This window comes from Ceratosolen solmsi, unplaced genomic scaffold (genome assembly GCF_000503995.2).
Source record: "Ceratosolen solmsi marchali unplaced genomic scaffold, CerSol_1.0 scaffold29, whole genome shotgun sequence".
NCBI lineage: Eukaryota > Metazoa > Arthropoda > Insecta > Hymenoptera > Agaonidae > Ceratosolen > Ceratosolen solmsi.
In genome coordinates, this window is record NW_011948417.1 from 11,970,944 (window position 1) to 11,998,526 (window position 27,583).

The following is a 27,583-nucleotide window of genomic DNA, read 5'->3' on the forward strand; positions in this document are numbered from 1 at the left end:
ATTTAAAATTAATACATTAAAAATCTTTGTAATTTAAATTTCCGATCTTGTATATCGACTCGTCTGAACTTTAATAAAATTAAGTATAAAAATTAAGACTGTTTTTATTGAAATTATTTTGTTGATGAGTGTGTTTCCAATTTTAACGTTAATTCTTCAGGCTTTCTTGGTGAAGTTTTTAAAGAAATGGGATTTATTATACAGGTCTCCGAACTTAAATTTTCACCCAAATTAGATTTTGTATCATCGTCTATAATTAGTTTATTTTCTTCAAAATTAGTAAGTGTTAATGTTGAATTTTTTAAACTTTTATCCATAAATGTGTTGGAATACGTAATTTGAGAAGTGGGTGTTGTTATTGTTGTTACTGTTGTAGATGTTTTTGTTGAAGAATTTTTAAAACATGCTGGAATTGTTGCATATGTGTTATTTATTACTTTTTTACAAGCACTGTAATGGTAGTGAGGTAAAACAACATGAATATCTTGATGATGATTAATAGAAGTTGGCATATTTGTTAAACTTGCAGATATTTGTGATTTGGATTCTAATGTTCTATTATTATAAGATTGTTTAGACCTATTATCATTTTCATTGTAAACAGAAGAATTTTCTAAGGAAGATATATCATAACCATTGATTTGATAATTTGATTTATAGTTATTTGTTTTTATAGTTGAAATTAATGACAATCTCTTATCATCATTGGATTCATATTTTATTGTAGAATTAATTACTTGTGTATTGGAGTAATAACATGCAGTATTATCAAATTCGGTATTGTCAGTTTCTATAGAGCTGAATTTAAGGTCGATGTTTTGTGCTGTTGATTTTTTCATCACATGTAAATCTTCATTGTGATGATCCCTCGTATGGCGTTTTAAATTTTCCTTCGAAGATAGGTGCTTTTCGTATTCACACTCATAATTCAATGTTGGTAAAACAACTGTGTTCTTCGAAGCTAATTCAAAAGTAGAATTTTCGAAACCATCCAAATCAACATAATTCTTCTGATCATATGCTTGTGTTAAGTAGGCATTATTTAGCTTTTTTTTTTGTGAAATTTTTGATTTGTAGTCATTTTTTGACGTTTGAGATATTGAAGAACTGCATGTAATATTATAAGGAATTTTTTTATGGGATATATTATAATTTGATTTTTCCATTATTAATGTAGCATCATCAATATTTGATGATTCTTCAATATCAAATAAACAGCTTGTTATGGGAATAATATTATCTTGACAATTTATTTCTGTATTGACAGCTGGTAGATGTTGAATATACGATGTGTCATTCACTTTATCAAATTGACTGTAGATATCAATATCATTTGTCGTTAAAACATTAAGTGATGTTAAATATTCATCGCAAGGTCTATACGAAAGAGGATTATCTGAATAGATAAAAGAATGTACAGGATCGTTCAAACTATGATCATTTTTATTATTAAGAGATTCGTTTGCAAATTTATAAGAAGACATATTTGGTAAAATTGATTTATCATCTATAGTATTGAGATTGGTTGAATCCTTTTGAAATTTAATAGAAGAAACTTCTTCGTAATTGGCAAGAAGCTTTGCGAGTTCTTCATTTATTTGATAATCTATGAATGCATCACGAGCTACTAAGTAATCAGAAGATATATCGACATCTGTAAGGTAGTCAAATTCATCATCATCAATTAATGAAAGTTTTGATAATTCATCATCAATCTTTGCGTCAAATTCTGAGGCAGTTACAGTATTACGATCTAATTCTTTTAAATTTATTTTATCTTCATTCAGGCCCCTTTTTCCAAGAATCGGACTAAAAATTTTAGATATTTCTTCATTTATTGGACTGATAGTAATGCTTTTTGATACTTCTTCTAAATCAGGTAAGCATTTATTAGTTTGACAAGTTAAAATCTTTTGTAGTATTGCTGAATTTTCTTGAATAATTTTCAATGCTCTATCACTTCTTCTATGCCTAATATCATTAGACTTACGAGGTTTTACTTTCGTCCAAACCCCAAACTTTAATTCACCTTGATTATTATCATGATTATTGCCAATGGAACTGCTATAGGTAATTGATTTTAAAATACTATTGCTATTATCATTGATATTAAATTTTGGTTCAATTATATATGTCTTACAACCCTTTGCAGAAATTCTTATTCCAGGTACACCAATTATTTGTTTAGAAAAACTATTTTTTAAATCCTCCATAATAAAACTCGAATTCTTTGTTACTATATTTGGATCTATTTCATCTTCTATAAATTGTAAGTCTTCCAAAGCATTACAAGATTGCTTTTTCACAGTATTCGTAAAATCTTCTAACGATGATGATAGTATTGTATGTGGAAATTCTTTCTCTAAATTAACACTACTTCGTTCATATGATTTGGTACATAACTGAAGGATCTCATTGTTTCCATTCAATGAACTATCGTGTGGTTGTTCAAATGAATTGCTGTGGTTTAATTTATTACCTAGTAGCGATGAAAATATATCTATCTCTTGAAGCTTATCTTTAAATTTATTCTTGTCTGAAGTAAGTAATAAATAAAATTATGTATTATTTATTTCACATTGTCTTTAAGAAATTGCAAGTAAAATTATTTATATAATAAATACTTATCATAAATTAAAATAAAATTTTTTATAATTTTAAAAATTTTAATTTTCATTAGAAACTAAGATTCTTTATAATACTTAATATACAATTGTATTTAAAAAAATTTTTCTATTTTCAAATTTAAATTATGTAGCAATTCATTACATTTACAAATTATTACAGAAAAATTACATAATTATTTATTTTCCTCAATTATTTTAATTAATATACTTCGATAAAAATATTGATAACCAAAAAAATAATTGCTTTAAAAAATATTAAATTTGTATGGGAATTTGATTTAATGGTTTATTATACGATTATTGTATCTATATCATTCATGTGCAAGTGTAATTGTAATGATATTATATTTTTTAACTTACCTAAGTTACAGACTTTTTCCTTCATTACTATTTCATCATTTATAATCTTTGAATAATCTTTGTTCTCAATACAAGAGTATTGTTTCAAACTATTATTAAAGGAATTATCTTTAGATAATACTTTTGAATTAAATTTTTCTTTAAAACTGTTGAACTTCAGTGTATCAAAAGCTTGAATTGGAGTCCCAATCTTCGAATATTGTTTCATATTTGGTTCTTGTATCCCTTGATATTCAACAAATTCCAATATTTCTGTACTTGTAGGATTCCTTTCTTTTGTACATGGTGAACTTTTTTTATTTTGATTTGAAATTGAATAAAATGGTGATAGAATTGAGGTAATTTCTAAAATAACAAAAAAACAAAATATTCAAAGAAAAATGTATTTATAATTATTGTTTATCGTCCGTTATTAATGAAAAATAGACGATTTTGATAAAAATTTGGCATGAGATTAAATGCTTTATTGAAAAATTAATAAAAAATACTATTAAATTAATAGGTCATAATAAATGAAAATGAACTAAAACTAACTTATAATTATTTGAAAAGATTGGTATTGAAATGTATCTACTATTTTAATGTTAATAATACATAAATATAAACTAAAATATAATAATAAATGTTTAATTACATAATATTAACATATATTCTATTTAATGTATTCTTTAATTGCTTTAATTTAAATTAATATTGTATAAACGATTTACTATTTAAATTTCATAATCAAAAGAAAATTTTCTAAGTAAAAATATACAACTTTTAAGTTTTTAATGGTTATCATTTTATTCAATGTTAAATCAAAATAAAATTTCTAAAAAATTGTATTATTTAAATTATTATATTTTTATTTTACCACTGGTTTTATAATGCTTTCTAAATATAATTCATCATAAAAACTGATTTAAACTTTCATTTGTTTTAATATAATTTTTAAAATATTTGATATTTAATTAAATTATTTTTTTATACTATAATATTTAGAAAAAACTTGGAAATAAAATAAAATCACACCTGACGATTGTTTTTGTAAATCTGCTTCATCAAATTTATAATTATAATTCTTAGTATACTGGGTCAAATTAGTATCAATAGATGATTGTATATCCAAGTTAAATGATTTCTCATAATATGTTGGTTTGGTTGGATCAAGCAAGAAATCAGAGAAGTTATATGGTTGTTCGTTACTTTTCATCTGCCAAAAAGAGTCTGTTGATGACATCAAATATTTATTATCCAATATTTCTTTGTGTCTTACCATTGATTCAGAATTAAAAGAACTTAATGTTAATATTTTACAATCGGAGTTCATAATTGATGCGGTAGATTTTTCTAATAAAATAAAATCATGAGATTTTGAGCATATATGAGTTTTTGGACTAGTAGCAAAGTTTGACATCAATGAATCAGGTGCCATTGTTTCTCCAAAATCCAAAGAATTTATGTTTCCAGATTTATCGCTTAGTTTTGACTCTATCTAAAAAAATTTTTTTAAATATAAAGCACAAAAATATTGATTATTAATATCCACTTTCAATAATATATTATGAAAAACACTATACAAAAAATACCTTTAAAGAATATTTTAAAGTATGTTTGAACATTTGAAGCACCGAAACTTATATATGTAATTAAATAAATTTAAATAATATGATAAATTAGAATTAGAATTTGTTCATAAACAAAGTAACATATTTTAATTTTAAAGTATCTTTAAAATATTCTTTATTTATTATATTTAAATACCTTTTAAATAAACAAAAATAGTTTTAAATTAATTACCTGTTTTTTATAAATATTAAATTTATTATTAGAACTCGAATTTAAAATATTTGTACTATTTTTATAAGTATTTTGTTCTAAATTTTCATTTATAGCAATAGTTTCATCTATTGGAGTAACAAATTCCGTTGATAAATTATCTTTTTTTCTCAAATCAATATTCATGAAATTAAAAAGATCATCTTTTCTTGCATGTTTTGATTTCATAGAACCATTTATACCATCTATTGTAATCACTGAAACTGATTCATTAACTGCATTACAAATATTTTCTGTTTCAACATTTTTCAAAACATCATTAGATATATAATTATCTATTTTATTTTCAGATTCTAAAAAATGAGAATTATGATCTAAATTTTCTACTATAGAAGTTGCTGTCTCGATTACTGAATCTTTATGCATCACAAACCTATTATTATCAATTACATCTGAGAGAGGTAATAATTCTTTTTTTATAACCGGACTATCAACTTTTAATGTCAATGGTACTAATAATTTGTTTTCATTGTTTAATTTATCATTATCATGTAGATTAAAAGTTGTTATATTTTTATCATCTAAAGAATGTGTGTCCTTCAATTCAAAAGTTATTGATTTGTTTTTTTTATTCGAAAATTCAAAGTCAAGGGGCTTCAAAGTCTTTGAGAGATTCTCTTCCTTGTAGTGAGAATTACCAAACAATTTAGAAGTTGTTGATTTGATTTTATTTGTAGGACAGTCAATGTCAAATGATTGTAAAATTGTAGAGTTTATTTCCTGGATAAGGTACTTATCATTTAATTCTTGACCTGTTGATATTTCTTCTTCAATAAAATTGTCATTTAATAATATTGAAGCAGCTAATTTTCCATTTTTTATGGCATTCTTAAAATTGGATGATTTTTTATCTATAATAGTATTTGTATTTTCTAAAAAAGTTTTGTAGTCGGTATTATTTGTTGATATTTTTTGTATCTGGTCTGTTCTTTTAGAAAAAGAAGTCTCTTTTGTAGAAACTTTGTAATTTCGGCTGAAATGAAACGAATCAAATATTAATTTTTGTTAATAACAAAGTTAATAACAAAAAAAAAATTAAAAATAAGATAATATGCTGAAATTTAAATATTGATTAAATATTATTCATTTTTTTCTTAAATTTTCCCTAGCTATGAACAAAGTATTAAATTAATCTTCATTTTTCCAGGGTGTTATTAATTTAAGCATTTTATATATATATATATATATATATATAAATATATATATATATATATATATATATATATATAAATTATTTGTATTAAAAATTCTATTCCATATAATTAAATTCTTTTTTATTAATTTTATAACAATTTTTAAAAAATTTAATATGTATATTTCAATATCAATGTTGAGTTCAATAGAAAAAAGTATATATTCTATATATGCCTTTATATATTGACATATTTAATATGAAATTGATTATAAAATATGTATTAAACAATTATTAAAGAAAACTATATTTTTATTAATAAAAGTCTTTTATATTAAAAACACTAGTGAAAATTTGTATTATTTATATGTTATTACTAAAAAATGGAAATTACAATTTCAAATCGTCTTTCCAGTGAATCTAAATAAAAACTATTTAATATTTATATTTATAATTACGACAAGTTTAAAATTTATTTTCTCAAATTTCTTAAAGTGAATGTTATTCAACTGTATTTGAAAAAAAATTAATTCTTATAATAATGCAAAATTCACTATTGTATTGGTTTGAAATTGTAAATTACTATTTTTTTTAAACTATAATAAATTGTAATATTTATTTATAGTATATATATAAAATGATACACAGATATTTGTTTCAATTGATTTAACCAAAAATTTTATAAAATTATAGTTTGTATAGTTTTTCTAGATTCTTTTATATTAAAAAATTATTAGTTTATAATTATAATTTATATTAATAATAAATCAATATAAATATTAATAGTTTATACTAATAATCTATTACTATATTAGTAATCTATTAATCTCACATAAAACAAGTGAAACTTCATTCTCAATATATATATATATATATATACATGATATGCATAAAAATATACACATGCAAAACAGAATGTTTAAATATGACTTAATTACTATATTTTTTACATAAAGTAAATTTATCCACGCAAAACTATTCAAACATAGAGAATTTTCATTTACTACAATTTAATCAACAATAAAAACTTATAATGTGTATTTATATTCTTACTTTTTATAATTTTGAAGTTAAAATTATATTATTCAATAAAAACAGGCCTATAAAATTTTTATTAGTATAAAAATATTAATTTTTTAATATAAAATTATAAGGTTTGTATTACATTTAAATTTAATCATTTTTTTATCAATATAGACAATTACTATCAATTTTTTGTATATAATTACAGTCTACTTTTTATTTAAAAATTAAATTTTTTTATTACATTTTTATTTACAATTTAATCTCTGTTACACTTGATTGTTATTCTTACCATTACGTAGAATGTTTGACGATTATTCATTATCTCATTAATATAACTCTACAACAGAATGCACACTGATTGAAAATGAGCTCCGTAATAATATGCGCAACATGCTTTGAGTATATTTATGCTAATGTCTAAAATCAAAAACATATCCTATTACTTCATTCATTTCAACTACCTCGATCTGATGTTCTGTTTCTGCTCGATAATGGAATTCTCATTGTTTAATGCTGGGGACCTTTCTTCCTCAACATTTGTTTTCACGTTAATAAAGCATTCCGAGGTTGATTTTAGTTCTTCACTGTCAACATCACTCAACCGATCAGGTTCATCACAGAGCTCTGTAGAAGTGCTGTCGCTATCACTGTCGAGGGCAGTCCCGCCCCTGACTATGTCAGATGACCATTTCATCATAGTATTAGTCAATGGCAAAGTAGCTTCGGATAATTCACGATCTATTAAATTCTGTGTACTAGTATTGGTAGTGGATATTTCTACTGCTGTAAGTATAACAATGAAAATAAAACGATTTTGAAGAGAAATTGTTATAGTACACGTAGGAGGAATTGAGAAAAGAAAATATTAAATGACACTTTGACCCTTATATGATCATATACTCCAAAAAAAAAACAGAAAGTAGACTAGTTTTTCTATCCATTTAAGTGATCAAAAATTCATTTTTTATTCTCCTCAATTATACCTCAATCTTTTAGTACAAGCATACTTTAACATTTGTCATATTAAATCTAAATTCAAAAGTAATTACACTATACCTTTAAAAGATATTAAGTAATAAAATAAATATTAATTAAAATCTAATCAAAATGCTAAATCATCACACGTTTAATTAATATACGCGTCTTATATATAATGTGTATTACATATTTTCTATTTTAAATACAATGTATATTTCATTAATTAAATAAAAATTTTAATAAATTTAGTAAATATTAATAATTTTAATTTAATATACTATTATAATACTTTCAATATTTGAATAAAAATGATACAGATTTTTAAACGGTAAACTTAATTATACAGATATTTAAACAATAAACTAATAAAAATAATAATAAATAAATAATAATAATAATAAATAATAAATAATAATAATAATAATAATAATAATAAAATAAAATAATAATAATAATAAATAAAAATAATAATAATAATGGATAATAATACTAATAAAAACATATCTTTTTGTTACTGTTAATGCTTAAAACAATGTTATAACCTATATATTATAGTATACATATTTTCATTTTCATTAATATTTATTTGAAAAAATTTACATTAAATACTTAAAACTTCTACTACAGCTTTGATTAATATAATACGCAATTTAATAGTTCGGTATAAGAAATTAAAAAAATATTTACAAGAAATTTTTTAACACTTATATATAAATATATAGTGTACTGTGAATGGATATATATAAAATAGATTTTGAAGTATCTGAAAACACATTATTCTATCATATTCTAATGTCGAGCTAAAAAGTTTTCATATAGTAATAAGATTAAAAACTAAGTATCAATAAATACAATGTTTATGTACATAATATTTCGAATTTAGGTTAATTAAGATATAAAATGTTATAAAATGTTTATTATTTCCAACAGACTAATACGTAAATTCAAAATTCAACGAATATGAAAACGAATATATTGATTTTAACACACGTATATCTTAAATGATTAAAAATTCCAAATTTAAAATAATTTTGTAAAATATTTATTTTTGTTAAATCAAATTTTCAAATTAGATGAATTAAAATTTTTAAATATTGAACGAAAAAAATTGTAGTGAGCTCGTATACATAAAATTATTATGAATTCGATCGATTATTTGTAAACAAATTTAATAACAATATTATTCTTTGAAAACTAGTAGCATTCATAAAAGGATATTATTTCATTTGAATGTTTCATAATTTAAATATGAAATAATTTTGTAGTCAACTATTATTCGTCTTATTAATTAAAAAATTATATTACAAGCAGAAAAAACCAAATATATCATTGATAGGATTGTACGGTTGGTACGGTAAATTATCATCTGATTTTAATAGAAAAATTAATAGATACATAACGAGATAGAGAAAGAGAGAGAGAGAGAGAGAGAGAGAGAGAGAGAGAGAGAGAGAGAGAGAGAGATTAATATAATTGAACCTATAAATCTCATGTGATGAATTAATGTTCCTGTCCTCACTATTTTTTTTAATGCACATGAAAATAACGGTAAACTAAGAAACAGGTTGACAATTTTAATTATTCTATTTAAATTTTTATTTAATTTTCATAAAAATTTTAATTAATATTTTTAATGTATATTTACCTATCTTATATTAATAAAAGGCTTGTTTTTGGTAATCTAGAGTTTAATCAAAATTTGCAATTGTGTATAATTAAAAAATTATATATTATTCATTTTATATTAATTAACTACTTACGATTAGACGTTTGATATTCTTTTTTATTTTTTTTCATATCCTTCCAATTGATTGTAATTCCCAGCTGTTGACGATCTTTAAGATTTTGATTCCTAGGTTTACTATACAATGCTGTGATCTTAGCATGTGCAAGTGTTGAATCTGAAGAGGGACCAATCGACCGATTTTTAGCACTCGTTAATGCATTTTTACCAATTAGCAAATGATTCATTGCCTGTGTTGGGTTTGGAATCGGTACTGTTGAATGTTGTGTACATGCATCTTGTTACAAAATATGAAAAGAGTCAGAAATACATAAAAATAAAAATGAAATTTATTTTTTGTACATTAGAATATATAATATTTCATTTAATTTATCTTATACTGATTAAATATTATATATATTTTACATTTTATTCAATTAAGTTTTACTAAAATTATTTTAAATGTAGCTTATATATTTTTCCCTAAAACTTAAAGAAATTCATAGTATTAATTCTTAAATATATCTGTAATTAAATATATATATATTTGTGCTATTGTACTAAATATTTTCATTAAAATATTAAATTTTTATTCATTTAAATTATCATTAATTTTTAGTTTTTTTTTTAACCAAAAATGATTAACTCGCTTTTTAATTCTTGAATCATTTATTAAATTATTTATAAATATTTTTGTAGACATACTTGTCAGAATAATGTGAGCTTGTCGTTGATGCTCTCGCAATTTTGAATATTGTTGTTTTAGCATGCTAATATCTAAAGCAAGGCGTTCTCTGTCATTAGATATTACCTTTTGAGAAGAATGTCGATCTAAAATATAATAACATTTATAGAGATTATGTGAATTTTAGTATCAAATCATGTTTATAGATAATAAGCTAAATTTATATATAAGTAGACTTATATATACTTAGATAATAAGTAAAACTTATTTAAAATATAAAAAATATACATTATATTTTTTAAATAAAACTATTTTACAATTAAGTGAAACCACTTTAGCAAACCTAATTTTCTATTTTTCGGAATAGAAAAAATAGTTGCAGCAGTTGTAATTGCTAATTTCTCATTAATCTCTGTATCAGTGTTATCGTTATTGTTTGTTCTTTTGGTCCACAATATAGTATTGTAGCGGTGGTTTTCTCTTAAACTCTGAACCTCATGAAGAGTTCCCATACTAACAATGGTCTAAATACATAATATAAGATAAAAATCGTATAATAAATTTTGTTTTAAAACTAATTTCGTTTTATGAGCATATTAAAATTTGTTTAACGTGTGTATTTCTTTTTAAGATTAGATATAAAATTAAGTATCAATTTTTAAATTGTTTAATTATGATAAACAAATAAATCAAAGAATATATACTTATTGAAAAGCTATTAAAAATTTTTTTTTAAATGTATAAATATAATCATAAATTCATTTTGAATGTACTAAGAAATTATACAATAGACTAATTTTTTAATTATTATTTAGACATTTTTAAAATTTGCATTAAAAAGGCAGATGTTTTAAATGAAATTTTGTTACCTTTACAAGATGATTTGTATCAGTAAATTCATACATTTCTCTAGTAAGTACCCCCATTATACTGTAAAATTCATTTGCTGATGTTACAGTCATAATCCGACTATAAAAAATATAATTATCTTGTTAATAATGTAAATATTTAAATAAGTATCTATTATTATTAATTTATTATAACGAATGATTAATTTTTATTAAATTAAATTATTATTACATAGAAACATTCTAAGAAATTATTAATAATAGTAATTATTATTATTATTTAAATAGATTCTGGTTTATATTCATTCATTGAAATCACTAAATTGGTATAATAAATATATAAAATATAATGAATGTACAAAAATCTTAAGAAGCTCTAAGAGTATTAATTATGTTATCATTATGTTAAAAGCTATTAACAATTTTAGTTATTCGTTTGCCAAATGTGTTAATAACAAATGACTTGTAATCAATTAGAAAATTATTTTGAATAATTAGAATCTTCAACAGTATACTATGGGATTATCAAAAATAACTGTGGATGACACATGTACAGAAGTAATTTATAACTATATTAACAACTAACAAATTATTCACCACAGATCTAGTACATATCGTAAATTTAAGTATCCAAAGTATAAGTATAAGAGCCAGACTTGCCCAAACATGAATGAATGATAATATTATTGATCAAGTATTGATCAAATCAAAACACTGTAAAATTATTGCTTATTCTTATACATTAACTAAATACCAAATTCAGTCAGAATAAAAAATGTTTAGTTCAATTGTTTTCTTAATCTTGTCGGATAGAACATACATATGCCTTTACAAGACGAAAAAAGTATAATAGTTTTGATTACTGCTTATAAGAATCCTTTGAACAACATTTTAATTTGTCTTTCCGTAACTAAAAATATAATATTAATAGATGATATTGAAGCTTATAATTTCTGATAATATTATAGTCCTTACAATTATAAATCGTCATGATAGAATAAAAACAATCTGTTGTTTTCAGAAGATTTTTCTATGAGAATATAAGTTATGATAGCATAGTTTTAATTAGGAAATCTTAATATGTAAATGTACACAATCGACATTTCTAAAATAATATCATATAATTTATGTATGTCAATATGAAATGAAGTTACAATTAAAAGTAGGTATTAACCTAGCATTAATAGAAAATGAATTTCGACTCTAGCGCATTTTCAATACATTTTTTTCGTTCTGATAATAAAAACATAATCATAATCAGTATTTTTTATATTCGATATTTACTTTTTTTATTATATTTCAATTTCATATATTTATTACTTACTCGGAAAGTACTTTCCATATGGCAAGAGCCGTGCGTAAAAGAACATCATCACCTTCGAGAAAAATTAAATCCCAAACACATAGAACTGTATCAGGAGGTAAACAATGACAGAAAAGTGTAAGAAACCATTGCATTGTAAAGACATTTGTTAATGGTGGTTCATAGGCACTTCCTGTTAAAAAATAAAAAGCATTACTGATAATCTGCAGAAATTTGTTACATAAAATGTGAAATAAATAAATTATTTTGTATAGGACGATATAATTTATTTATATGCAAAAATTTTTTTATATAATGATAACATAGTAACGATATATTGATTGATATATTTTACTATTAATTACCATTCAGTAATATATTATATCATTAGTTGTGACAATTTCGCTAATTTAAAGTAACATATCGATTTTTCTTAAAGCAATTTTTATATTAAAAGTTAATTTTATATTTTTCAAATTTTTTGTAAGCAGTATTTTTTATATGCCTGTTCAATATTGTTTAGCTAATTATAATGAACACTAACAGATGAGAATTTAAACTCTTACTAAATTAGAATAGACTATTAATAAACTAAAATTGAAATAAGAATATAAATTTTTGATAATCATATAGATTATTATCAATGGTGTAAATATATTCCATATATATTTCAATACAGATAATATAAAATAAAAATAATGTATCTAAAAATTAAAATATTCAGTTAACAAGTAATTCTCATTTGAATAGAAATTCATTTTTTATAGATATTTTTATTTTAAAGAAATTAGTATATATATCAAAATATTTACTATAAAAATTATGATATTTATTAAGCTATAAAAAATGAAGATTATTACTTGTTGATCAAGAGCAATCGACAGATTATACAATTTTTTAAATTACATTAATGTATATATAACGATTCTTATATAACACTCATTACAGATACAACTTTTCTTAATATAATGAAAAATATTAAAGATGTTTATTTTTGAAGTTCTAAATTAATATCTTGTTATCATTTACATGTATTACTAATAATTATATTTAAGCGAGTCTGATTTTAATTTATTTTAATTTTATACATAAAATTAATTATATTCGTAAATAAATATAAATATCTTCATAGATGTTAATATAAATAAAAAAAGAACTTAGGATGTTATATTTTTCTTAGTTTTTTATTTGATTAAGAATTACTGTATAGTTTTAAGATTTCATATAAAAATAATAAGCTGTAATTTAAATTGTTATTTAAGAAAAGATTAAACAAATTGTACAGACCCGTAGCATTATCTTTAGTATTATTATTTTGTAAACATTCCAAATGTTTAGACAGTTTTGGTAAATGCATGTGCAGAAGATCACGAAAAACTGCCATATCAATGGAAAGCCCTTTTAAACTATCGGCAAAGTAACCCTCAGGAAGAACACCCTCAATAAGATATATCATGACTTTCACAGCAGCAGATTCATCACGATCAACTACTTGAAGAATGAGAGCCGCTAAAACGTTTAAACCTTGACAGTATCCTACGGATTTATTCCAACGCGCAAAACCGAGAAGCACACGACGTAGCACAGCTTGATTATCGCGGCCAGCTGTACCACAAAATAAGCTGCATCCAGTTCTATGTAAATCCTGAAAATAAAGATCTTATATACTTCATAAAAATAAAAATAATTAGATTATATATTACTATAATAATATAATATAATATAATATAATAATAGATTATATATAACTTTTCTACACTCTCTTTCATTATAATACCATGTCTTTATCAGTTTCTTATATTTTTTTTTCCTTTTTTTAAAACTTTTATTAAAATAGTTTTGTTTTACTCAGTAATGGTTAGTATTTAGTACATGTAACTTTGTGATTATCGAAAAAAAGTAAAAAAAAACAGGTAATTTTTTTAGTTTTATAATTTTATCTTTTAAAATAATTTTAATAATAAAACTACAATTTTACTGTTAAAAGTATATTTATAATTATAAGTTTTTTCAATTTACTACTACTAAAAACTTATGTAATTTCAATTTCATTATGATCTCAATCATTTAAATCATTTACATCTTAAATAAAAATATTATAAAATTATGTCTAAAGAGCTAATAAACAATAAAAATGTCTTTGATGCAACATATATATTTTTATAAAAATAAAAAATATTAATCTATTACATGTATAAATTGAAACTGGCATAAATGCTTCTTAAAGTTAAGTGTGCTAAATGAAATGCAATAAATTAAGTTTTAATTTATTTAGTTTATTTACGGATAAAAATTGAATACATTTGATATAGATAATGACAGAATCCTATTTTTATAAGTTGTGTCTGCACCAATCAAACTTTTGTTTCTATTATTAATAGTGTTACGGGGAACAAAGTATTCAAGAGTACATTATAATAATATGAAAGTTTACAATTAATTGGAATTTTAGAAAGTAGTGTAATAAAATACTTTTACTGCAAAGCAAGTATATTACAAAAACATTTAATGTAAATTAATAATTTTACCTTATGGCTCAACTAAAATTATCCTATTAATGTTCATACTGTTTAAATATATATGTATAATAATTTTTATTAACTTTATATTGCTTTTTATTCATATTTAATCAATTATTTCACAATAAGAATGTGTAACTAAATTAGGAAAGAAAATTTTGTAAATTGCGCGAGGAAAAATTAGGCATCAATAATTTCTAGCAATTACATAAAAAATATATATTAACTTCACAATTGAATTTATAAACAGAATTTAATTTGATTTAATATTAATATTACCACCAAACTTAATATTTGTGTGAGAAAAGAAAATAATGATTAATAATGATGAATAATAATAGCAAAATAGTATTTGTTATTTTAATAATTTATTTATTATTAAGTTTTTATATTTTATTATGAGTCATTGTTGTTTCATAATATAAATAATAATGTTATACACTAAATACACTGAATGATTATTCACATTTTAATGAATTCTGTATTTTACAAAATAAAATTATGATTTTACAATTTTTATTATATAATTCATATAGTAAAGAATTTCAAACGTATAACATTTTTATTATTTGAGTTAGATGATGTATATATAACACTTTATAGTTGAGCAACATGTAAAGAAATAGAAATAAGGAACATTTTTCGTACTTGCTGGAAATTAATTTTCATTCAATAAATATTGATTTTATTTTCAGAAATACAATATCAATGATTTTGATTCAATAATAAATTTAATGAATTTTTTAGTGATTAATAGACGCTTGGAAAATTACCTACAAAGTATTAAAGTTTAAAAAAAAAAGTTTTTTTATTTCAATGCCGTAAAATAAAAAATTACAGAAGTTCAAATAAATTTTAGTAGACTTTAATTTTTTTATTTGTATATTATTTATTTGATTTTTAATTATCCTAATTTCTTTTCACAATGCCTTTTATTACTTTGAAAAGTAATTCTCAGAATAAAAAAGAAAAAATATGCTTTTATTAATCACATTTTTGTATGGATCTTCACACTGCTCGGATATGGTCTTGCACTATTTTGACTAAATAAGCATTAACATCATAAATTTATAAAATTATATGTATATCTGTATTTAATATATTATACCTATTAATTTGCAATTATAAAATTGCGAATATAATTATTATTGAAATTATTGACATTTTTCTTGTGTAAAATATATTATGTAAAATATAATTTTAATTAATTTTTTTTTTTATTTAACTAATAACATTTAATGCATTTTATTTATGTTAGTATTTAATTTTTTTATGCTAATGTCTAATGCATCACAGCTGAGTTTTTTAAATCGTACAATTAAATTGTTTATTTTATTTACCAAAACTATAATTACAATTATGTCATAATTAATAATTATAAGAAATGCATGTCATCTTAATACTGTCTTCATATTTTCTTTTGTATTTTGAAAAAGAAGCTTCCTACTAATACGAAGAGTTATCGTAGCAATGTTTAAAAGACGTTTATTTATATTGGGTTTTAATAGATTTCTATAGTTTTGAATTTTTTGAAGATCAATTCATACGTTGAATATTATAAGAATTATAATTGATGATGCGATTCATGACGCTGATATCAATGATATTATAAAACAAATTCGTTTCGTTAATTAATTCCACTAGTGTATATTTCTTCGGATTTTTCTAAGATAAAATTTTTATGCAAAGCACTGTTTAGTTTAGTAGCAAGAAAATATATAATAATATATATAATTTTTTAACAACGATTCTAAAATTTTGTTCTAAACTAAAATTCTTCTAAATATTGTCACATTTATTGTATCTACAATATAAATAACAACATTTGAAATTTGTATTGTAAGTATTTCTGCTTTACTTAAATGAGTAATTTGCTAATTTGCTATCATAATATCATATTCCTCTTTGTAAAATAATTAATTTCTTATAAATGTATTCATATTTTTGTTTTTTTAGTTTACGGTATTGTAGTACTTTAAAATACTTGCAAAGATATATTTTCCACTGACTTCCTAAAAAGTTCAAGATTAATATTTCAAAATGTTTAACTAGTACTTTTAACTATTACTTTAATTTTGTCTAATAATAAGTTTAAAATCAGCAAAAATTCAATTAATTATTGGATAAATACCTATTAAAGATTAGCTTATTAGTGCTTACAATTAGTTAAATTGAATAATACATGGTTTAAAAAATCTACAATAAGAAAGCTTTTCTACAAATCTGAATTAAATGAAGTCAAAAAATCAATATTTGATATTCTTAGAAAAACTTCTTCTATGTTATATGAATACAATTATTCAGTAAACTCTATTGAATTAATTTTCTATTGAAGTGAATCCTAAGTTATATCAAAACACATGATAAATATGTATCTACATTAGATTATAGACCAAGTTATGTTAAATTATAGAGAAGTAAAATTTATAAATTATTTTCATTTAGACTTAAACTTAAATTTAAACTCAAGTCTAAAAAATAAAGATAAAATTGGTATAGCCAATTTATTCATTAAATTAAGAAAATAAATACAATCTGTATTTAAATATCTCTTAGGGAATACAGTATCTGATTATTATTTAGTTAACATATTTATTAAAATAAAAAAATATGTTGCCGATCAAGCAATTTGAATAATTTGTTCAAAAAATCAATTAATCGGAATGCCGTATACATATCATTTTACTAAAGTTCACTAAATCGAACATTTCGAAAATGTTCATTTTTACAGTTACAATATACTGAATTCTGGTTTATTTTATTATTTTACGGATTAATGTAAGAAAATAATACTTTATAGGGATTAATCGAAACGTGTTTAAATTCTTATCATTTAACTATCATTCATTTATAATAATTATAGTTGAAAAAGGAATTTAATAAATTTATAAAAATTACTGCAACTAGCTTCTATTTTTTATATTTTCCTTAATTTCTTTTTAAAAAAATCGTATAAAAATATCAAAATTTACCACGTGTTTTTACGATTTACTTAAAATTAAATTTAGTGCAAAAATTAAGAATCGTTAAAAAAAATTGTTTCAATCCAGTGGCAAATCTAATGATACAAATAAAATTATCGATGGACTATAAGACATATGATTTGAGTAATTCTCTTAAAGTAGGTAAGTCTGAGCTCAACTGATTCAAACAATTTTTGATAAAAAATATTTTATTAATTAGATACGATATCAATGTAATATCTAAATTTAAAAGTCATACCTATCAATTTATGTTTTTTGAAAAATAATATAATTCAATTGATTTCTCTTACAATACAAATAAATTGTTTAAAACATTTAGAAACTATTAAAATATAAAAAATATTAAAAACTATTACGAGCGATCTTATTATAATTATAGTATTGCATATCTATAATGTTTTAACTGTGTATTAACAACTAATAGAGACTATTTAACTTCAAGCTTAAAGTTACTAACCATAGAAATGTATTTATGTTTCAATTTGCACGATCATTGTTATTAATATAGATTAAATTAAATTTATTTATTTACCGTTTTAATTTATCTCGCTATGACCACATTTTTTCAAGTTCTATCAACAATTTATTCATTTACTGTATTAATTATGTTGATTTATCTTTATAATATACTATTAGATGATAATAATCTACAAAAAAAAATAATTCTAAATGTGTGAGCATCAAAGACGATTTATAAAATTAATAAAATTTATAACAAATAATCAAAATTTAAAAAAATTAGGTATATAAATTAACAATCCAAAACGTTATTATTCTTTTAAATGTTTATTGAATAAACAAGTTAAATATTAATTATATTACGTCAAGCATAAATAATAATAATTTTGTTAAAAATAAAACTAAGAGTGTTATATAAAATGGAAGATCATATATCAAATATGTATAGATAAAACAAACAGTAAAAAACTTTCGAAAACTATAATAAATATTGAACGTGTTAACAATATTGTAAAAGATTGTATTGTACTTTATTGTAAATTTATTTAAATGATATTGATAATAAATAAATTAAATTTTAGGTAAGAGCATTATAAAGATTATTGTTGAAAAATATTTGTAATTAATTTCATCATAATTTAATTGACTATGTTTGACTATATAACATAAATATAAATTACATGTAGCACTATATAATATTTATAATTTGTATATCTACTAAAAGAAAATAAAACCGTTTAATTAAGTAATTAAAAATATACTAGAAAAAATATATCTTTATAAAGAAATATTTATATTCAGTTAGTTATTCAATTCCATTTATAACTTCTGAAATTTATTTAACATAATTACTTTGAAATCTGTAATATACATGTATTTACAAAAAAAAAATAAAAAAATAAATAATATAAAATATTAAGAAATAATTATAACAATTGCATGATTCAATTACAACTGCACCAATCATTTTTATATGTATACAAACATTTTTAACGGTTTATATAATTAAAGTTTAACATATAATAAATATCAACACCTCTCTATATATGATATAAGCTAAAATATAAAAATTTTTGACGCTAATAAAATTTTTTAGTATTTTAATTAAATATATTAATGATGACATCTACCCATGGCACATTCAAATTTAATTTCGTAGTAAAGTAAAATAATGTAACTGAATAATTGAAATTCATTGGATTTTTCAATAAAATAATCTTAATTAAAAAAAAAAAGTAGTTAGTAATGCATTGATTAAGTTAAAGTTTCGTTAGATTGGATGCATTGTTATATAATAAGAAAATACGGTTACAACATTACACAGAAATATTATAATTTATGAAAAATTTAGAACGTTTAATTCAGTTACCTTTATAATTTGAATTCCAAGTTCATTATCATCAGGATTGCACCATTCGTTAAAACAGAGTTTCTCTGCTTGTTTCCAGTCAACGCCGCGTTGCTGTAAATGCCTTTCTGCTAAAGTTAGCCATAGCTGTTGTAATCAATGGCGAATTAAAATTTAAAAATTTAAATTTTAATTTAAAATTATAATACAAATTTTCACAAATTATAAAAAAAATAGCATCAAAACGTACAAATTCAATAAAATAATAAATTTTGAACATTTTAGCCAACTTTTTTTATTAGGAAAGAAAAATACAAACGTATTTTTTAAAAATAATACTTCTACTATAATGTGGTTTATATATTCAATTTTTATATTGTTGATAATATTTATTAAAACGTTCCTTTAATATTGATTATTTTAAATAAATATTAATTCTACCTTAATTTATTAAAACATTGTTAAATAGAATATTTAGTAATTAAAAATAAATTCCTAAATAATTATATATATAAATTCAAATTATTCTAGATAAATTAAAAAATAAAATCCTTAGCACCTTTCTACGAAATTCTCCAGGAATTCCACCTTGCAGTTTGGCTACCATTTTCATTGCATCTACCCACTGTCTAAAACCACTTTCACCGCGTTGAGGCATCAAACTAAATTTCATTCTTGTATCTTGACCTATAATTAATAATACAATTTAATGTTAGTTCAAATTTACTGTCAATTTTCTGATAAACAAGTAATATATGTATTCATACAAAATTTTACCCACTATTTAAATAAATTCAATATTATGTTTAATTAAAAAATCCATATTTTTAAAATAATTATATAAAAGAATTATTAAATTTATTAAATTATCTCTTAAATTCGTATTAATCTCTTAAATATAATAATCATAATTAACCTGCATAAGTATGTTCTACAATTTCGTTTTTTACTTAAAATTGTGTTTAATCTTAATTTTAAAAGCAAACGATAGTTTTTTTCAATTTATTATTAAATATCTAAGCAGTCTTCAAAGATAAAATATAAAATTCTATATTACCTATTTATTAATAATTCAATAAAATCAGTTTATAATATCCAAAAATATCCTATAATACTTATTTATTTTCTACTTATTTTGTTAATAATTAATTATATTTTATAAAAGTATACATAATATAAATATTCCAATCCTATTTCCAATGTATATGCTTTTGCATCTTGTTAATTTCTCTTCTATAGAAGAATCTAAGTAATATTTGCATGTCCGATGATATCATAAGTAAACAATAAAAATTTAATTAAATTACTAAATTATAATTTTGAATAAAAATATTTTTTGTCAAAGATATATCAAATTTCAAATACATCTTCGAATTATGATGAATTACTTTATAAACTCTAAAGCTATTATATAAAAAAGTAATAAACGATTATACAAACGTCTTACTATTTAAAAAACAAATAAAAGAACTGATATTAAATACACAAATTATTAAATAAAATTACACCGAACCCGAAATAATGAAATTCAACAAGGTAAAAAACAAATATCTAGATTATATCAGTTATAGTATAATTTAAAAAACAATAAAGGTGATATCAAGTATAACAATAGTTAATGTTAAATCTATTACTTCCCTATCAATTAGTTGTGGCACATAAAAAATTAATAATAAATGAATATTAAACATATTGCAAATTGATGAAATATTTAAAAAGATTTCATTTATTCTGTTATTATAAATTAAATAAATAAAAAAAAAACTTCTTATACAATTTTACAACAAATTTACAGCATCTAATACTATTACTGCTAGTGTAATTCTATATTTTTAATAGTAAATATATTTGATTTATTTCTGAAAAGTTTCAAAATTATGAATTATTTTATTTATAAAATAAATTTTTTAAATATTCAACTTATATACATTAGACATAATAAATATCAATGCATAATTTAAAAATATGTTACATGTCTTCTACATGCATACATATATATTTCAAGAATTGCGTAAAGTAATCTAATAATGATTATAAAAATTAAATATAAACTTCTATTTAAACGTAATATATAACTTTATATATATATATTCACGTATATATATATATATATATATATATAATAAATTCATACTACACTAACAATTACTTTCATTTAATGAGAGTGTTGAAAACACTAACTTTCTTAATATTAACATTATGTTTTAATTTATATTCAACTTTGACAACAATCGTAAATAACATGGTTACTATAAACAAATTAAAATCAATTGCCACATATCACATTGTTATTTAATCATATTTTGTTTATCTATTTCAACAAAAAAATTTTTTTCTTATAACCTTGTGTACTTCAGAATTTTAATTGAAAGCAAATAAAATATAAACTATATATTTTTTAAATTTAGACAATTATTAAATTATCCTCTATACAATTTTTTATTTTATTAGCTATTTTTATTTTGTAAGAAATAAGCTCATTTTGATATATCTTTATTTCAAATATTTATGTTTACAAAATACTTCTACTTCAAAAATATATTCGTAATTAAAAAATTTATGAACAAAATTAATTTTCAATAAATAAAATAAACGTGTAAATTAGTTATAAAAAATTGATACAACAATCATCATCATTATCATACCTCATACTTGTTACTGAAAAAAAATCAAATTAGAAGTTTCATTACATATTTAAATAATTAAGAAAATCGATTAAACTGAAAGAAATTTCAATAGAAGAATAAAAGTTTATTAATGTCGAACACTTGGACACGTGATTATTATTTATATGTATTTATAATTATAAATTTATATTATTATTATTTATATATTATTTTTATCATGTACATGTACATATTATTAATTCATTAAATACAAAAAAGTGAAAACATTTTGAAAAGCAGTCAAAATAATAATTATTATAATTAAAATCAGATAATTTTCCATTATTATTATTAATTATTAATTTGTTTAATAGGGCATACTATTTGTCTTAAAACAAATTTTGAACAATTATTTTATAAAAAATTTGCTTTGAATTAGTAAAAATATATCCATTTATTTCATTCATTTAATCCATTTAAAAATAAACATCCAATAAGTTGTACTTTAAAAAAATTGACAATTAATACATTACAAAAATTAACTGACAAAGAAAATTTTTTATTAAATTATATAATTTTTTATTTCCTTAATACTATCATTATATAATGAAATAAAGTATGAATGAGCGACAGTTAACACATACAAATTTTCTTTTATATTAAAGCTTAGTCTACTCAATATATATATTATATTAAATATATAAATAGATAAAGATTTTTCATTTACAAATTTATTTAAATATGATTAATATATTTTAATATTAAGCTAAAAATACAAAGCTTTGAAGATAGTATTCGAGACTCCAGCCAAATTTTCTTTCTTCAAAAACGCTTTTTATTCCGGTTTTTTCCGGTTCATATATAATGACAAAGATTATTATTCAGATATTTAAAAAATGTTTTCAAATTCAATACATTTACGATATTTAATTGAAAAATATAAAATTGATTCCATACTTGTATTTGAAAACATATTATTTAATTTTTGATTATTTTATTTTATATTTTATTTTATATTTGTAAGAATTGAGAATTAGAAAAATGCATGAAATTCATATATTGTTACATTGGATAAAAATTTTAGAAAAAGAAGTTTAAATAAACAAATTTTTATAAATAATTCATTTGAAACATTTTAACAAAGATAAATTTCATAGCATTAGTAAATTTTATACTTGAATAACTTTGTACTTGTATATTTAATATATAATTATCTAGAAAAGCTGACGCAACAATGAAATTGGAATATAAATCATAAAAAGATTAAGTTTAAAAAGATAGAATATCTGTATCCGTTGGTCATTTGTATTTCTACAAATATTGTATTTTTTTGTATATATTACAAAATAGTAAAACTAGAAAACAAAAACTTTCATATATACTTTCAAATATCATTATAACTTTATTCCGTTTTTAGTATTACTCAAAAGTAAATATTATAGTTTAACATGATACGTATAAATTAAATTATAATATAAATTTATAGTAATTTCATTTTAAAATGATCTCGTAGTTTAAATATTAGTACAATAAGCATTAAAATTATGCATTTGTTGTATTTTATATTTCAATACATTGTAAATTTGTTGATAATTAATTATTAGATAATGAGAGTAAAGAATTCTTTATATACAATAAAATATTAAATAATAAAAATAATATGCTTAATAATTTCAATTATTTTCTCAAAATTATAAATGCTATAATATAATATATATTGAAGAATATATTACATAATATATATTAGGAAAATAAAATTACTATATTCCTTCACTAATAAACGAGTTATCGTAAGATTAAACTACAAAATTTTGTTCATAAACACGGATCTGAAATTGATTTATTATAATGATTGAAATGTATTATTAGATATACCTTTTAATTTATTCCATTCCCAATACATTACATAATCGATAAATACAATTTAGTAAATGTAAATAAATTAAATATTTTTATATACACTAAAAATTAAAAGCATTTACTTTTTAATATTAGATAGAGCATATTAAACTTTTATAAACATTATCAATAGTTACATTTCATATATTGTATCTAATTAATAAACTGAAATTAATTAATTGATTTAAAACAGTAAATAAAGACAAAAATTATTTTACAATATTAATGTATAAAATGATCATTAGATTTTATTTTACAAACATATTTGTGAAATTTACAAAAAATAATAATATAGAAAAATAAATAAAACACAATATATTGCATATTCTTTAGTTAGAAAAAATAAAATCACCTTCTTCAGATTTTGAACTACTGCTAGAAGTGTTTGCAGCTACAGATGCCAGATTTCGTAGTGAGCTTAAAAATCTACTCATTCTCTTTAATCTTGATATCGTCTACTCGTCTTCTATATTTTACTTATAATTCAATTACATCAACTTTTCTTTACAGTTCTTAACCATTTTCAAACTTCATTTTTATATATGCTCTCTACACATGACAAGGCTCAAACAGTTTTTAACTCGCGGTATTATTGCGATAGTTTCACTTGTTGCTTGTTGTATTGTAATACCGATATAAATTCTCCGAAATATCAATCGCATACAATTGAAGGTCAATATTTATTGGTTGGTATTATGATATAAAATAATTTCGTATTTCTTAAAAACACTTGTGAATGTTTAAAGGAAATTTTTTTAATAAACAAAAGTTTCTTTACCTATTTATAGCAGGCTCAGAGACTTGTGTGTGATGTTACAAAACTTTTAATACAATACAAATGTTTACATTGTTCGTTTTTATCTTTAATAAAAATTATATAATAAAATGTTAATATTATTCAATTTAATAACAATAAAAATACGCTAAAACAACAATGATTCTGAAATTGCACTAAGTGCCAATAATTTAAATATATAACATTACATTCTAAGGTTCAAACATATTTCTTTAAATGTAATAAAATTAGATATTATTTTACAATAATATAAATTTATCATAATACAAGAATCTAAAATACTTTTCATACATTTGAAAATTTTGAAAACTATAGCTCACTTTAAAATAACACAAAGAATACAGTTTGTGTTTTCCGAAAAATGAAGAAATTTGAACTAGGAATATGCTATAATATATATAAAGGATAAAATATATAAAAGATAAAGATATAAAGGATATAATATATATAAAGGAATATAATATAATAACTATAAAATGCTGATTTAATTACTAATTAATTTAATGACATTAGCTATTCTAACTACATTCACTGTATTATTATTAATAGTAGAAAATTTATATTCAATTACAAAAATTATTTTTAAAATTTCTATAAAATTATAATGTGCATATAACTATTCCCAAAAAATTACTTAATACCTTAATGGCACCAAATTAATTTAAGTTTATAATTTCTACAATCATAATATAGAAATACCATTCAATCCTGTAATAACATTTATAATAATTATGATACAATAATTATATTATTTGTAAATAATATTTAAGAATTAAAAATTTCAATTAAAATAATTTGTATCAATATTAATAAGTAGCAAACAATTTTTTAAATTTTTAAGCTAAGTGATAATTTCAATATGTAATATATTAATTTGAAATTAAAATTTTATAAAGATAATTTTTTATTAGACGCTACCTTTGATTAATTCATTAATATTATATTTGATACAAGTTTTACTAAAGTAATACAAAAATTTAATTCTAAAATTTTACTTCTATTGTGTTTACCTAATGTGTTACAGATTTTCAAAATATTAAAATGAAAACTTGTATAACAAGGCTAATTTGGTGAATAGTGATATAATTGATCAAAAATTATATAAAATATATTATTAAAAGTATTAAACAATAATATAGAATAATACTCAAAACTACCTGTAAATAATTCTGTTATTCTTTTAATACGAATTGAACTTTATCAAATTATTAGTAGTATTAAACAAACATACATAATTTTTTAATATACATATGTTGTATATATATTCATATAATAAATAATGATCAGAAGTCTCATTAAAATTATATCTTTAATATTGTATTTATAAGATTTTATAGATTGATATTTAATGTCATAGTGATGATTATACTATAATGATATTTAATAGTATAATGATTTTAAGGACACATTTTCACTTAGTATAAACATATTAAATTAATTTTTTTTTTATTTTTTATACACTCAAATATCTGAATAAATTTTTTTAAATAATTAACTAGAACACTATATAATTCACAAATTCATAAATTACACCAAAAATTAATTTAAATGACACCGGTATAGAAGAAGGTGACAACTTATCTCGTTTACTATTAATCTATAGATCCACTCTCACCAGCGATTATAATGAATGTCGAAGTTACATCATCGCATATACAATATCGATATGACTAATAGCGCAACAATGACACTTTATTTTTTTAGATGGTCGCGTATCCATGTGCACTCTTAATTATATTATTTTCTGCCTATAACCTGTTTCATGCTGACGCACTTAGCTTCACTTCACCTTATACTGATTAAATTTCTATCAGTGGTACCATCTTTCATTATGCAAACAGAACATGGATTCAAAGAGAGCTTTTCATCATGAAGTTTGTTTTTGGAAATAGAATCGTTGTAAAAATTAGATTAATAATTCCATGTCGAATGAAGTTTTCCCTTGTAACACTGTTTTTCATCTCTCTCTTTCTCTCTCATTTTCGTCAGTTTTTAGACGTCCAAATTCAGGCACGCGCACAAAGCATTAAAGCTAAAAAATAACAGTTGCATGATTAATTTCTTGATTAACTAAGCCCAAAAGCAGTTATGTGCGCACGCAGCTATCGACTATATATTCGACTATTTTACCGTATATGTAACTTTCAATTTACTAAAATTAAGAACTTAAGCAGACATTCGATAAAATTAGTTCTTTTCTTGTAATAAACAAAAATATACTTAATAGTGAAAGAAAATGCTATGAACATTCTTTGATATATTACTTTTATAATTGAAATGTTCAGTGCTAGTATAATATTATCAAGCAAATTTTCAAATGAATATCTTTTCAAATTAATATAAGAATTAAAAATTAAAATTTATGTTTTTATAAGTTACAAATTTTTTTACATTAAAATTATAATATAATTTAATACATTATAATACAATGTAAAACATAATTTATATTTGTATGAAAACATTTATTAC

General features: G+C 20.9%; 1 protein-coding gene across 1 annotated transcript; it reads right to left on the minus strand.

Moving 5' to 3' along the window:
* On the minus strand, window positions 1–24,954 carry LOC105360070 (uncharacterized protein MAL13P1.304). The gene is made up of 12 exons (XM_011496846.1): window positions 24,671–24,954; window positions 20,373–20,500; window positions 19,835–19,960; window positions 13,791–14,148; window positions 12,525–12,696; window positions 11,222–11,321; window positions 10,696–10,876; window positions 10,373–10,498; window positions 9,705–9,965; window positions 7,428–7,749; window positions 2,988–3,277; window positions 1–2,536 (listed from the first exon to the last, which is right to left on the minus strand). The coding sequence occupies exons 1-12, from the start codon at window positions 24,750–24,752 to the stop codon at window positions 114–116; spliced, it is 4,569 nt and encodes a 1,522-aa protein (XP_011495148.1). The 5' UTR covers window positions 24,753–24,954; the 3' UTR covers window positions 1–113.
* Between the last annotated feature and the right edge of the window lie 2,629 nt (window positions 24,955–27,583).

What these genes read in the sequence shown, in the direction of transcription:
- LOC105360070 (XM_011496846.1), bottom strand. Translation starts at nt 24,752, where the DNA reads ATGAGTAGATTTTTAAGCTCACTACGAAATCTGGCATCTGTAGCTGCA. An exon ending in ATATGGAAAGTACTTTCCGA is followed by an intron (nt 11,322 to 12,524) that starts GTAAGTAATAAA and finishes TATTTTTTATAG; the next exon opens with TCGGATTATGACTGTAACAT. An exon ending in AGAATATCAAACGTCTAATC is followed by an intron (nt 7,750 to 9,704) that starts GTAAGTAGTTAA and finishes TTATACTTACAG; the next exon opens with CAGTAGAAATATCCACTACC.